Source organism: Lucilia sericata, unplaced genomic scaffold, assembly GCF_015586225.1.
Source record: "Lucilia sericata isolate MDLA Ls3-8-SP2 unplaced genomic scaffold, ASM1558622v1 Contig000879F_arrow, whole genome shotgun sequence".
In the NCBI taxonomy this organism is placed as follows: Eukaryota; Metazoa; Arthropoda; class Insecta; order Diptera; family Calliphoridae; genus Lucilia; species Lucilia sericata.
In genome coordinates, this window is record NW_023994869.1 from 36,303 (window position 1) to 51,029 (window position 14,727).

General features: G+C 32.0%; 1 protein-coding gene across 1 annotated transcript; it reads right to left on the bottom strand.

The window, feature by feature from the left end:
- Positions 1 to 11,348: 11,348 nt before the first annotated feature.
- LOC119608751 lies at positions 11,349 to 13,172 on the bottom strand. Its single transcript, XM_037963305.1, has one exon. It carries the CDS (start codon positions 13,170 to 13,172, stop codon positions 11,349 to 11,351), a length of 1,824 nt encoding a protein of 607 aa, XP_037819233.1.
- Between the last annotated feature and the right edge of the window lie 1,555 nt (positions 13,173 to 14,727).

Here is a 14,727-nt window from a genome sequence, read left to right on the forward strand (position 1 = left end):
TATAGTCTAGTCTATAGTCTAGTCTATAGTCTAGTCTATAGTCTAGTCTATAGTCTAGTCTATAGTCTAGTCTATAGTCTAGTCTATAGTCTAGTCTATAGTCTAGTCTATAGTCTAGTCTATAGTCTAGTCTATAGTCTAGTCTATAGTCTAGTCTATAGTCTAGTTCTATAGTCTAGTCTATAGTCTAGTCTATAGTCTAGTCTATAGTCTAGTCTATAGTCTAGTCTATAGTCTAGTCTAGTCTAGTCTATAGTCTAGTCTATAGTCTAGTCTATAGTCTAGTCTATAGTCTAGTCTATAGTCTAGTCTATAGTCTAGTCTATAGTCTGAAGAGAATTGCTCTTATTGGAGTTTATATATAATCCTGGAGTTGGTTATCATTGGTTGACGTTTTGCTTCAGGCCTTTGTGATACGTTTACAGTTCCTGCACTTTTTTGGGTGAAGTATGGTAGATCTTGTATAGCCTTATATACGCTTGCATGCCACCATTGATTCCCGATGTCATGTTATCCCTTTTTCTATCCTAAGTCTGATATGAATCAGGTGGCGTCAGATGTGGAATAACTACAATTAAATTCTGACTGCCAGAAACAAATGACATGATCCAGCCGGCCTTAATATAGTTAACAGACGCATTAGAGTTTCGGTTATTAGCTCTGCAACAGACCCAGTAGCAGTCCATAAAAGGTAACAGATGCTAATGAGTTCGTTATTGCCGCAATCAGGCAACTGAACTTAGAAGACAGAAATTGTAAGATAAGGGATTGATAGCTTTAATTTCGCACCCGTAGTAGGCCGATCTGCTGACTGTCTATTTTGGGGTGGATGTCCAGCGGTGTATTCATTAATCTAAATTTCTGTCAGAATCCTTTGTTATAACTAAATAACTTAATTTTTTTATCCTGACTCCATATGCTCGCATTGTAAACTACCAAATCTTAATTTGATTCTTGTTGTAGTGATAAATTTACAAACTAAATTGAAATAAATAAGTAAAATAATTAAAAATTAACATTTTTTTACATGATTCCATAAAACATGTCTATAAGTTTTGATATCATTTTTCAAAAGAGCATTTCATAGACGCCATCGTTTATGTTGCAAGGAAAATAAACAAATGTTGTTGTAGTTGCACTCCTTATACCACCAAGTACTTAAGTTGCAATCAATGTCTGCCGGCTGGTGTTGTGGGTCTGCTGCCTGCATTAAAGCACCTACAAACTTAAACAGCAACAACAAATCTGCATCATTATTTATTACTAATGGTTAAGGCGCATGCGTAGCATTCATACACTATCTATATGCAACATGTTTATTTACAATAAAAGCGCATATAATGCGTGCAAAAAATGCGTAAATTTAAGCATAAAAATGGCAAATGTTTTTCTTTTAGAGAGACTTCTACATGGTTGTTGCTCACATACATACATATTTGTATGTTGTAATTTAAAACCAATGCAGCAGGTTCCTGGTTTGGAAAAAAGCAACATTATTTAAGAAACATTGTATCTTTTGTATATTTTCCTTTTTTTGTTGGTTTGTTTGTTTTGGATTTGTACTTATAAAATTAACAATTTAAATAAATATTTGTATGGTGGCTTGGACTTTAATTTGAAATTCAAATTGTTGCTAACAAACTATCAGCGATAACTGCTAAACCAAAACAACAACAACACTATACTATACTATATCACCAAGGCAGCCAGCAGCAGCAATTCAATACTCATATTTTAACACACTGCTTGAGGTCTGTAAATTTGTTGTTTGTTAAGCGTTCAGTTCAGTTGTAGGGGTCTCTAATATCGTAAAAATAAAACTAAGAAGCAAATCCAAACATATACTACTTTTTTTGGATTTGTTTAAGGAAAAAAGTCATTGGTCCTTGTTTCACATGTGTTTGTTGTTTTTATCATTGTTGTGGTTGTTGTAGTTTAACATATCGTGACCCTATATTCAAAAAGTGCGAACTCAATTTTGGGCAAAGTAAGTTTTTGATGCAAAAGGATTCCTCAATGCATGATCCACGTCTGGTATAAATTTGAAACCAAAAAAGTAATTTTTGCACTTTTAACAACAATTTTTGTTAATATGCTATCTCAAAGTTAAATTTTTATTGAAGAAAATAAGTGCTAACTTCCATACAAATTTTACAACATTTTTTAAAACTTCAAATTTATTTAAAATTTATTTTGTATATTAACAAGATGGACATGCTGAACACAAAACAGGTTAAGATTAATAAATTGAATGTATAGTTTTTAAGATATGATCATTTTTATATATTTGTATATAAAGCCAGTTTTATACTTTAAATAATGTTTTTCCGAAAATTGTAAAGTTATTTCAGAAAACGTTTATAACACTAAGATCTATAATATTCTATGGTTTCAATTTAGAATTCTGATTATAAAAAAGTCTTTAAATGTGCAAATTATGGAGTATTATTCAAAAAATATTGGTACTTTTTATATTCAAAAACTTTTCATAATTTAAAATATTTGTACTGAGAATAAGGAATAGTAAACAAGCAGATATGCCATGAGTTTTTCTACTTAAATGGTGTAAATGCATCTTATTGGACTTACTGGTTTGACTTATATCCCTTTAAAAAAAAAAAAACATTTCATAAAATTATAAAATAACGCATATTATTAGAAGAAATTTTTGTTCTATTCTTTGAACAAAACATGCTAACTTAGAACAAGTATTTGTTTTTTTGTCGACCAAAAAGTGCTATCTTAAATAAGTCGCTAAAATATGCAAAATATTAAAATTTTTTCATAGGTAAGAATTAGTAAGGATGTTAAAAACGTATTATGGAAGAAATATTTTCTTTTAGTGCAATATTTCACGAATTAAATAGTTTTTTTGCTTTCCTGAAAACTAGACATTATTGATTTAGCACTTTTTGAATATAGGGTATCGATATGTATTTTTAAATTTAGTGGAAAAAAGAAACAACACAGGCAAAATTATCATATGACGTTTTTTTTTTCAAATTGTATATCTTTATTTTTTATTTTTGTATAATATGGATAAATGAACTCAATAACATTTAAAGTCTCCCCTATTCGTACTTATTATACACTCACACTCTTCAGCATGACAAGTGTGCAGTATGGCTTCGTTAATGGTTACGTTCTGAAAAATCTTGGGAGTATTTTTGAAAACCAGTTCAGTTATAGATAAGTTTTAGAACAGTTCCAGTTTTAGTTCAGTTCTAGCTCAGTTCTAGTTCAGTTCTAGTTCTAGTTCTAGTTCAGTTCTAGTTCAGTCTGTAGTTCTAGCTCAGTTCTACTAGTTCAGTTCTAGTTCAGTTCTGTCAGTTCTAGTTCAGTTATAGTTCAGTTCTAGTTCAGTTCTAGTTCAGTTCTAGTTCAGTTCTAGTTCAGTTCTAGTTCAGTTCTAGTTCAGTTCTAGTTCAGTTCTAGTTCAGTTCTAGTTCAGTTCTAGTTCAGTTCTAGTTCAGTTCTAGTTCAGTTCTAGTTCAGTTCTAGTTTCAGTTCTAGTCAGTTCATTTCTAGTTCAGTTTCTAGTTCAGTTCTAGTTCAAGTTCTAGTTCAGTTCTAGTTCAGTTCTAGTTCTAGTTCTAGTTCTAGTTCTAGTTCTAGTTCAGTTCTAGTCAGTTCTAGTTCTAGTTCAGTTCTAGTTCAGTTCTAGTTCAGTTCTAGTTCAGTTCTAGTTCAGTTCTAGTTCAGTTCTAGTTCAGTTCTAGTTCAGTTCTAGTTCAGTTCTAGTTCAGTTCTAGTTCAGTTCTAGTTCAGTTCTAGTTCAGTTCTAGTTCAGTTCTAGTTCAGTTCTAGTTCAGTTCTAGTTCAGTTCTAGTTCAGTTCTAGTTCAGTTCTAGTTCAGTTCTAGTTCAGTTCTAGTTCAGTTCTAGTTCAGTTCTAGTTCAGTTCTAGTTCAGTTCTAGTTCAGTTCTAGTTCAGTTCTAGTTCAGTTCTAGTTCAGTTCTAGTTCAGTTCTAGTTCAGTTCTAGTTCAGTTCTAGTTCAGTTCTAGTTCAGTTCTAGTTCAGTTCTAGTTCAGTTCTAGTTCAGTTCTAGTTCAGTTCTAGTTCAGTTCTAGTTCAGTTCTAGTTCAGTTCTAGTTCAGTTCTAGTTCAGTTCTAGTTCAGTCTAGTTCAGTTCTAGTTCAGTTCTAGTTCAGTTCTAGTTCAGTTCTAGTTCAGTTCTAGTTCAGTTCTAGTTCAGTTCTAGTTCAGTTCTAGTTCAGTTCTAGTTCAGTTCTAGTTCAGTTCTAGTTCAGTTCTAGTTCAGTTCTAGTTCAGTTCTAGTTCAGTTCTAGTTCAGTTCTAGTTCAGTTCTAGTTCAGTTCTAGTTCAGTTCTAGTTCAGTTCTAGTTCAGTTCTAGTTCAGTTCTAGTTCAGTTCTAGTTCAGTTCTAGTTCAGTTCTAGTTCAGTTCTAGTTCAGTTCTAGTTCAGTTCTAGTTCAGTTCTAGTTCAGTTCTAGTTCAGTTCTAGTTCAGTTCTAGTTCAGTTCTAGTTCAGTTCTAGTTCAGTTCTAGTTCAGTTCTAGTTCAGTTCTAGTTCAGTTCTAGTTCAGTTCTAGTTCAGTTCTAGTTCAGTTCTAGTTCAGTTCTAGTTCAGTTCTAGTTCAGTTCTAGTTCAGTTCTAGTTCAGTTCTAGTTCAGTTCTAGTTCAGTTCTAGTTCAGTTCTAGTTCAGTTCTAGTTCAGTTCTAGTTCAGTTCTAGTTCAGTTCTAGTTCAGTTCTAGTTCAGTTCTAGTTCAGTTCTAGTTCAGTTCTAGTTCAGTTCTAGATCAGTTCTAGTTCAGTTCTAGTTCAGTTCTAGTTCAGTTCTAGTTCAGTTCTAGTTCAGTTCTAGTTCAGTTCTAGTTCAGTTCTAGTTCAGTTCTAGTTCAGTTCTAGTTCAGTTCTAGTTCAGTTCTAGTTCAGTTCTAGTTCAGTTCTAGTTCAGTTCTAGTTCAGTTCTAGTTCAGTTCTAGTTCAGTTCTAGTTCAGTTCTAGTTCAGTTCTAGTTCAGTTCTAGTTCAGTTCTAGTTCAGTTCTAGTTCAGTTCTAGTTCAGTTCTAGTTCAGTTCTAGTTCAGTTCTAGTTCAGTTCTAGTTCAGTTCTAGTTCAGTTCTAGTTCAGTTTTAGTTCAGTTCTAGTTCAGTTCTAGTTCAGTTCTAGTTCAGTTCTAGTTCAGTTCTAGTTCAGTCTAGTTCAGTTCTAGTTCAGTTCAGTTCAGTTCTAGTTCAGTTCTGGTTCAGTTCTAGTTCAGTTCTAGTTCAGTTCTAGTTCACTTCTAGTTCAGCCCTTGTTTAGCCCTTGTTCAGTGCTCGTTTAGTTCTGTTCGGTGGATACAAGCTCAATTCAGATCAAAACTCTTAGGGTGTATGTAATTTCGTTGTAATCCCACATAATCCTGCTTTTTCCTTTGCATTTAAGAAATTGTGTTGTACATTTAAATCCATGTGTTTTTTTATACATTATTTTTTTCTATATTATTGCTAAATTGTAACAAAGTATTGTAATTTTTGTAACAATATTTAGTTGTTTTCTACACATGTAATTTATGCACATGTCAACATGGGTAATTGTAGTCATTTATATTTACTCTTTTTTTATAATTCGTATATGTATTTCTGTTGTCTTTAGTTTTTTTGTGCAAATGTTTAAAACTCAATTTAAATTTTGTAATCGATTACACTATCACTCGGGACACGCCTTGTGTGCATTGAACTCCCAAAAAAAAAAGAATAAAAAACTAAAATGGATTTCGAAAGATAAAGGGATTTGTTACATGTTTTAGTTTTCTCATACTTTTTTATAGGAAGTATTATAGAACATTAATATTTTTTCAGGATTAAGTTAATTGAGATTAATTTAAAGTTGAGGTAATAAATAAAATACCACGTTTATATGTTTGTCTAACTATTATGCAAAAAGATAAAAATCTGTTAATATTTTAATAAATTCCTCCCACTCACATTAGTATGACTAATGTTATTAGAGGAGGTTTTGACTCATATTTCATGAAAAATTAAAAGAATAATGTTTTTGAATAAAATGAAAAACGTTCTTGATGAGTAAGTGATGAATGAATTGTATTGTTTTAATGAATGACTTGCATTAATTAAATGTACGTATCAGACAGACACTTTTGTATGAATTTAGATTTTTGTGTTTATTTTTTTATTCTGAACAATTGAATTGAAAAATGTTCTGTGTGGGTGCATTCTGAGGATGTGTTTTGTTTTTTTTTGTATTGTTCACGCTAAATGTCGGCGGCAAAGCAAGTGTTTCAAATGGCACATTGCCTGACAATTAGCTGTGCAAATAATAACAATTACATTTACAATAATAACAATAAAATTTAACACCAACCAACAACAAACACCGTATTGCATTAAAGAAAAGATTTCAAATAAATTATTTTTAATGAAACTAAAATAATAAAATAAAATTGTACTTAAATTCTTTGTAACAAGTTCTTTGCACTTTTTAGTGCAATAAAATATAGAAAAAATTAAAAAAAAAATTGCGAATTGTTAGAGGCATGGACAACAACTAAAGATTACCGCTACCGATAGTGCGAAAATGTAAGAGTCAATTTATGAATCCAGTTGTGACTAACAGTCTATAGTCTAGTGTATAGTCTAGTCTATAGTCTAGTCTATAGTCTAGTCTATAGTCTAGTCTATAGTCTAGTCTATAGTCTAGTCTATAGTCTAGTCTATAGTCTAGTCTATAGTCTAGTCTATAGTCTAGTCTATAGTCTAATCTATAGTCTAGTCTATAGTCTAGTCTATAGTATAGTCTATAGACTAGTCTATAGTCTAGTCTATAGTCTAGTCTATAGTCTAGTCTATAGTCTAGTCTATAGTCTAGTCTTTAGTCTAGTCTATAGTCTAGTCTATAGTCTAGTCTATAGTCTAGTCTATAGTCTAGTCTATAGTCTAGTCTATGGTCTAGTCTATAGTCTAGTCTATAGTCTAGTCTATAGTCTAGTCTATAGTCTAGTCTATAGTCTAGTCTATAGTCTAGTCTATAGTCTAATCTATAGTCTAGTCTATAGTCTAGTCTATAGTCTAGTTTATAGTCTAGTCTATAGTCTAGTCTATAGTCTAGTCTATAGTCTACTCCATAGTCCAGTCTATAGTATAGTCTATAGACTAGTCTATAGTCTAGTCTATAGTCTAGTCTTTAGTCTAGTCTATAGTCTAGTCTTTAGTCTAGTCTATAGTCTAGTCTATACTCTAGTCTATAGTCTAGTCTATAGTCTAGTCTATACTCTAGTCTATAGTCTAGTCTATACTCTAGTCTATAGTCTAGTCTATACTCTAGTCTATAGTCTAGTCTATAGTCTAGTCTATAGTCTAGTCTATAGTCTAGTCTATAGTCTAGTCTATAGTCTAGTCTATAGTCTAGTCTATAGTCTAGTCTATAATCTAGTCTATAGTCTAGTCTATAGTCTAATCTATAGTCTAGTCTATAGTCTAGTCTATAGTCTAGTCTATAATCTAGTCTATATTCTAGTCTATAGTCTAGTCTATAGTCTAGTCTATAGTCCAGTCTATAATCTAGTCTATAGTCTAGTCTATAGTCTAGTCTATAGTCTAGTCTATAGTCTAGTCTATAGTCTAGTCTATAGTCTAGTCTATAGTCTAGTCTATAGTCTAGTCTATAGTCTAGTCTATAGTCTAGTCTATAGTCTAGTCTATAGTCTAGTCTATAGTCTAGTCTATAGTCTACTCTATAGTCTGGTTTAGTCTATAGTCTAGTCTATAGTCTAGTCTATAGTCTAGTCTATAGTCTAGTTTAGTCTCTAGTTTAGTCTCTAGTCTAGTCTATAGTCTAGTCTAGTCTATAGTCTAGTCTATAGTCTAGTCTATAGTCTAGTCTATAGTCTAGTCTATAGTCTAGTCTATAGTCTAGTCTATAGTCTAGCTATAGTCTAGTCTATAGTCTAGTCTATAGTCTAGTCTATAGTCTAGTCTATAGTCTAGTCTATAGTCTAGTCTATAGTCTAGTCTATAGTCTAGTCTATAGTCTAGTCTAGTCTATAGTCTAGTCTATAGTCTAGTCTATAGTCTAGTCTATAGTCTAGTCTATAGTCTAGTCTATAGTCTAGTCTATAGTCTAGTCTATAGTCTAGTCTATAGTCTAGTCTATAGTCTAGTCTATAGTCTAGTCTATAGTCTAGTCTATAGTCTAGTCTATAGTCTAGTCTATAGTCTAGTCTATAGTCTAGTCTATAGTCTAGTCTATAGTCTGGTCTATAGTCTAGTCTAGCGGTACTTCGGAATCAAGCACGCGGGCAGCACGATACTTATGTACGTGACGAAAGTATTAAAAATGTTCTGATTGGTTTTCAGAAAGTTACATGATCTTGTGGATCCGACTTTCTAAAATACTATTTAAATAATCAAAAGTCATTCTTGATCCAAACCAAGACATCATAACGAGGATTACAAATGCCATATGGGTTGTTTAAATTCAATTTATAATATTTTTCAATAACAATCAAGATGTTGAACTCTTTCTGTCCCATCGATAACATTAAATGTCCATTACATTTTCTGTATGGTGCATGGTGGGTATAAATATAGCAACAAAATTATTGCACAGCTGCAATTAAAGATTGTATTTTTCTTTTCAAAGAAGAAGAAAAAAAAAATCTCATCATTTGGCGTTTGGCATGACGAAAATAACAAACAAAACAGCAACCGCAGCAGTAACAACAAAAAACAGAAGGAAAAAAATTAAATGAAATTCATGAATCTGAAACCATCACACTCCCAGCCGCAGCCAGAATTCTATTGTTATTGGCTGACGTTCAAAAATTTTGTGTTGATATTTTAATTACGTTCAAACATTCAACTGCAATATCGTTTGCTAAGTTGCAGTAGCAGTTTGGGTGATGCTGCTGCAGCAGCAGCAGCAACAAACGACGTCAGCAACAATAATCTAAACAGCAGCAGCAACAAATAAAGCAGCTGTTAATATTATTTCGCTATTGTTGATTATTGTTATTGGCGTTGTTGGTATTTTTTTTTTTTTAATTTTTTTCTTTAAATGTGGCGCCCTCTTTTACAAACGAGACATGTAGTGTGATTGTGATTTTAAGATAGTTTTTCCCCCGTTGTTGTTATTGTTGTTCTCCTGATAGAAAAATAAATACTATAGCAACAACAATAACAATATATTGTAAAATTTAAATTCTTTTTAATACAATAACAAACAAACAAAAAAATAACAGAAAAATAATACATTCATGCACCTGCAGCGCCGTCATGCATCGCCACATGTTTTGTAATGGTGTTGCTTTGATGATTGTTGTAATTTTTATGTTGTTGCTGGTATTGTTTCTATTATTGCTGTATTATTATTGTTGTTGTTGTTGTTGCTATTCTAAGATCTATGTAACTTTTAATCTTAAGTCATTCATTTATGGTCATAATTTAGCCAACAACTTTCAAACTTTGTTGTTTTGTTGTCATTATCACCAGTCAGTGGTTTTTCAACGCCCAAAATCTATGATTGCAGATTTTGCGACATTTAAAATTTTTAATTTGGAACAGTGGCATTTAGCAAAATCTATGCGGAAAGTGAAAAAATTAACTAATTTTTCACCATCTGGTTTATTTTCAAATATTAAAAAGAGAATAGAGAAAATATCCTAATCGTGAATCATATTAACTCTTTCGAATACCATTATCACCCATTTCCTGTGAATCGTTGCTATAAAACTATTAGGAAATTTCAGATCTTACAAAGAGAACCATTGCTTATGATATTGAGTATATAACTTTAAAATTAGAGATTAACAATAAGTCAACAATATCTTGCAAAATCTTTGGGAGCTACTCAATTTTCAAAACTTTTTCAAATAAAAGGGTTCATTCAAAAGCTGGAAATGAAAACTAAGAGTCCTTGAAAGACCTCGCATATTCAAAATGCAACTTGAACATTATGAAAAAATAAAAATTGGCACCAAATCGTTATTTGTGATGAAAAAGAAATCCATTACAATATGCGTAAGAGATTTTATGTGAGGCCCGACCATTGAGTCAGGCCTCGACACCTAAACGATATATCCATGGCGCTAAAGTAATGCTCTGTATTTGACGCTACCAAAAAGCGATCTTGTACCGATAATTGAACGAAAAATGCCCAGAATACGCATCCAGCGTAATTTTCAATAATGAGAACGTTCTTACACCAGTTGCCTTATAGTCCAGACCTGGCCCCATTCGCTTACTATATGTTTCGATCGATCCGGAACTTTCACTCTTGTATACGCTTTACTTCAGAACAGAGTATCCGAAATTGGCTTGCTTCGTTTTTGCCCTAGATGAGCAGTTCTTTTGCCTGGGAATGTATGTATATGTGGCCAGATAGATTGAAAAAGACCATGGTGAATAGGGGCCAATGCTTTGTATAAATTTATATTACTCCTACATAAAAGCTAAACATTTTTAAAAAACCCACTTTTAGAATTTATTCAGATTCATATTTAGTCACATAATGGCCAGTGTGTAGATTCCAATACTCCGAGAAGTCTAAAAATCAATCGATGTTTAATCGAGGCCATAAACTCAGGTTATGTCTCCCTAAGAATATACATTGAATACTTGGGATCCATCTGAAATAGCTGTTAAAAGTTAAATCACGTCTATGTTATGTGTTCCATATCAACCATATACCTAGCTATTACAGCTAATAAGAAAAACCGCTAGAACTCCAACCTTGTTAAGGGGTAAGGCAGTAGAAAAAACATTTTGATCAAAACTAAAAATCGTTCTTTTGGATCAGATCACTTTCCGGATTTTCAGATCTGACTTCCGTCTTTTTCTTTCACCTAATTGTCGATTTTGTTTAATAAGTCGGTCGGCCCGAAGTTAATACACATTGCATATTCTATTTTTCATAATCTCTAGTCCGATGCTCGACTATATCTAAATCTAATAAAAGTCATTACATATTCAATCCTGTTAAGTATTGCGTCGATAATACCGACAACGTTCTGTGTGACTATTTGCACTGATCTTAAATTTCCTTAACCTCAAGTCCATCAGATGCTCGACTATATATAAATCCTGTTAAGTGTTGCGTCAATACTACAGACAACGTCTTCTTGGACTATTCGCACCGATCTTCCAATAAGGTAGAGGTTAGATGTGGTATGAATATTTCTGAAATTGACTTCAACTAATGATATATCATAATGACGTACGACGAAAGTTGATATTGTTATTCAAATTAAAACTATCGATTATTTGATTCGTATTGAACCGATTACAAATTTATTTTCAAATCTAAATTTTACTAATCATAAAGCTATGACTTAAAATATTCGAATATCTTAAATTATAACTTAAACTTAAATTCATTCACTCTATTTGATCCACTTCCATTGTCGTCTGCCATTTTTAAAGGCAAAAATCTTATACTCAATTACAAATGTTAACACAGCAAACAGCAAACCACAAATCCAAACTGCAAAACCATAATATAAATACTTCAAACTCAAAGGCTTCTGCAACTCTGGATCGAACATAAGTTTTATATTACCGCTTAATACCCCGTCCCACTTTGTATCGACAAGAAACTTTTGCACCAAACCACTTTCAAATATACGCCTCAAATATTTATTAAGATGATCAATTATGGGGGAGCGATGAGGGACTGCCACATAAATTGGACGATAGAATAATGCCATATCAAGTTTACGGGCAATTGGATGTTTCAGATAATATTGCTGGAATAGTAGATAATCCATTAATTCGTCTTGAACGGTATACATGTAAGTCATATTGAGCTTCTGACGTTTACTATACAATTCAGCATTATTACCCGTGTGTATGCGCTGCTTTAGGTTTTGGGGTATATTTATTTCAAGCATAAGATCTACATAGGCCGTATATTCCAATAGAGGCAAACGAGTACGTCCAACGTCTTGGATTGTTCTAATTTGGGGTTCATATACCTTAGAGATAAACAGGCTAGACAAAGTTGAAATGTAGTAGTTGGTGATAAATATACCCGTGAATAGGAACAGTAAGTGCAAAAGAAAATGTTTTATTGTTTTTTGTCTTCCAAATCCGGTAGAAAGAAATAAGATGATCCTAAAAGCTGTCATAGCTAATTTACTTAAATCTTTTACTTTATCTGTAGTACATTCCATAAAATACATTAGAACGAATAAAATGATAGCATTTGCAATAATTATTAAACCTATATAGTGCCCTAAGGGTAATATCAGATATAAATTTGGTGATACTTCTCCGGCATTGGGTACCATTAGTGTCACTTTACTCAAATGCATAACATTGCTACTGTCAAAATAATCATTAAATATGCGTAAATAAATTGGTACCAAACTGAAGCCCTTTGCTGCGAGTACTTTTAAAGCCTGCTTTTGACTGACATTACTGGACCATATATCGATGGAAACATGTTCGATGGAAGCATTATAGTATTGCAAATACAATTGTAACCATTTGTAAAAATAACCGGTGCGAACCAGTTCACCTTGACGATTTCTATAGGAATAACACTGATTGGGAAAGTGAAAGAAGGGTAAACGGAAGGAACGTTGATGAAAATTATTCAAATGAGATTTATTCCAGAACTGAACAACACTGCTGAGTTGTAGCATTTTTATATTGGGATACGGATGATAGGTATAGAGTTGCTGTTGCGACCACAATAGTACCGATATAAAACCTTTGGACCAGCATTTTTGAAAAATTCGCAATAGCTGCCAGTTAAACAATGACAGCTGCTTCTCTGGGTATTCTCTTTCATATATCAGTAATATATCCTTAAAATGTCTTCGCCATAATAAACGATCCAATAACTCGAAAGTGTTATTAATTTGTTTTGCGTTTAACCAAACTATAGTTAAAAATTCACTATTGTATTTTTCATATAGGGGTTTAATGTCTTGCATTAAATCAGCACTTACTACTTTGCTATTGTTAGCTTTATCTATAATTATTTTTGGCATTTGTATTAGTTTGATAATTTCCGTAATTTTTTTATAATTTATTGCATTTTCCTCTAGAGTTATAAAAACATTGAGATTTAATTTAGAATTTTCGTTAATATTATTAATTACTTCCACAATACTATTTGCATTTTTAGCCAAGATTGTTTTATTACTAAATATACTGAGTAAAATGATTAAAAATATAATGCGCGCTTTATCTGCCGACATTTTGTTAAACTAAACTCTTGTGTGTGATGAGGTTCTGTTTTATAATATTTTTATATATGCATGACTTAGTAGTGTCAATTACATTAATTGCCTTGTAATATTACTTCCTTCTATTTTTGGTAGTATCAAAAGATGGTGTTTAAAACATTATTAAGTCTGTCAAATTATTAGATCTAGTTAATAGATAGCGTTCAATGTTAATTAGTTTATTACTTTTATTTTGTAATGAATTCCATTAACCGGCTTAGTGAGCAGGTTTGTTTGGTATTAAAAGTGGGCAATGCAGGTTCATTAATTCACCAAACCGCCATATCTAAATACACCCTGGAACAGGCAATTTTATCGGGTATTTATCATAATCAGCTGTTTGTTTTCATTGGTTGGAGGCAAATAAACATAGAATTACAAAAAATAATAATAATAATAAATAGAAAATATATTACTTAATTTGTTAAAATAATGTAAAAAACGTATTTTTGTATCATACACACAAACATCATACATATGTATGTATGTATATTCCACAAAATCATGAATGAAAATAACAACATGGCGATGAACTGTCAAAACGAACTACAAATGTGTCGTAGAAACGGGTTAATTGGCTATTGTAATTCAGTAGCCGAATTAAGTAATTCAACTGTTCGTATGAACTTGGTATTAACTTCATTCTAGACTATAGACTAAAGTCTATCGATAAGACTATACTAAAGACCATAGACTTAACTGTAGACTAAACTTTTGACTAGACTATAGACTACATTATTGAATAGACTATCGACCAGATTAAACTAAATATAAGGCTACAAGTTCAAGTACAAGTTTATACACCGGACAGTAGACTAGAATGTAGACTTAACTGTATACTAAACTATAAAACCACTACAGTCTAAACTATAGACTAAACTATAGACTATACCATAGACTAGACTATAGACTAGACTATAGACTAGACTATAGACTAGACTATAGACTAGACTATAGACTAGACTATAGACTAGACTATAGACTAGACTATAGACTAGACTATAGACTAGACTATAGACTAGACTATAGACTAGACTATAGACTAGACTATAGACTAGACTATAGACTAGACTATAGACTAGACTATAGACTAGACTATAGACTAGACTATAGACTAGACTATAGACTAGACTATAGACTAGACTATAGACTAGACTATAGACTAGACTATAGACTAGACTATAGACTAGACTATAGACTAGACTATAGACTAGACTATAGGCTAGACTATAGACTAGACTATAGACTAGAATATAGACTTGACTATAGACTAGACTATAGACTAGACTATAGACTAGACTATAGACTAGACTATAGACTAGACTATAGACTAGACTATAGACTAGACTATAGACTAGACTATAGACTAGACTATAGACTAGACTATAGACTAGACTATAGACTAGACTATAGACTGGACTATATACTAGACTAGTAGACTAGACTATAGACTAGACTATAGACTAGACTATAGACTATACTATAGACTAGACTAGACTAGACTAGACTATAGACTATAGACTATAGA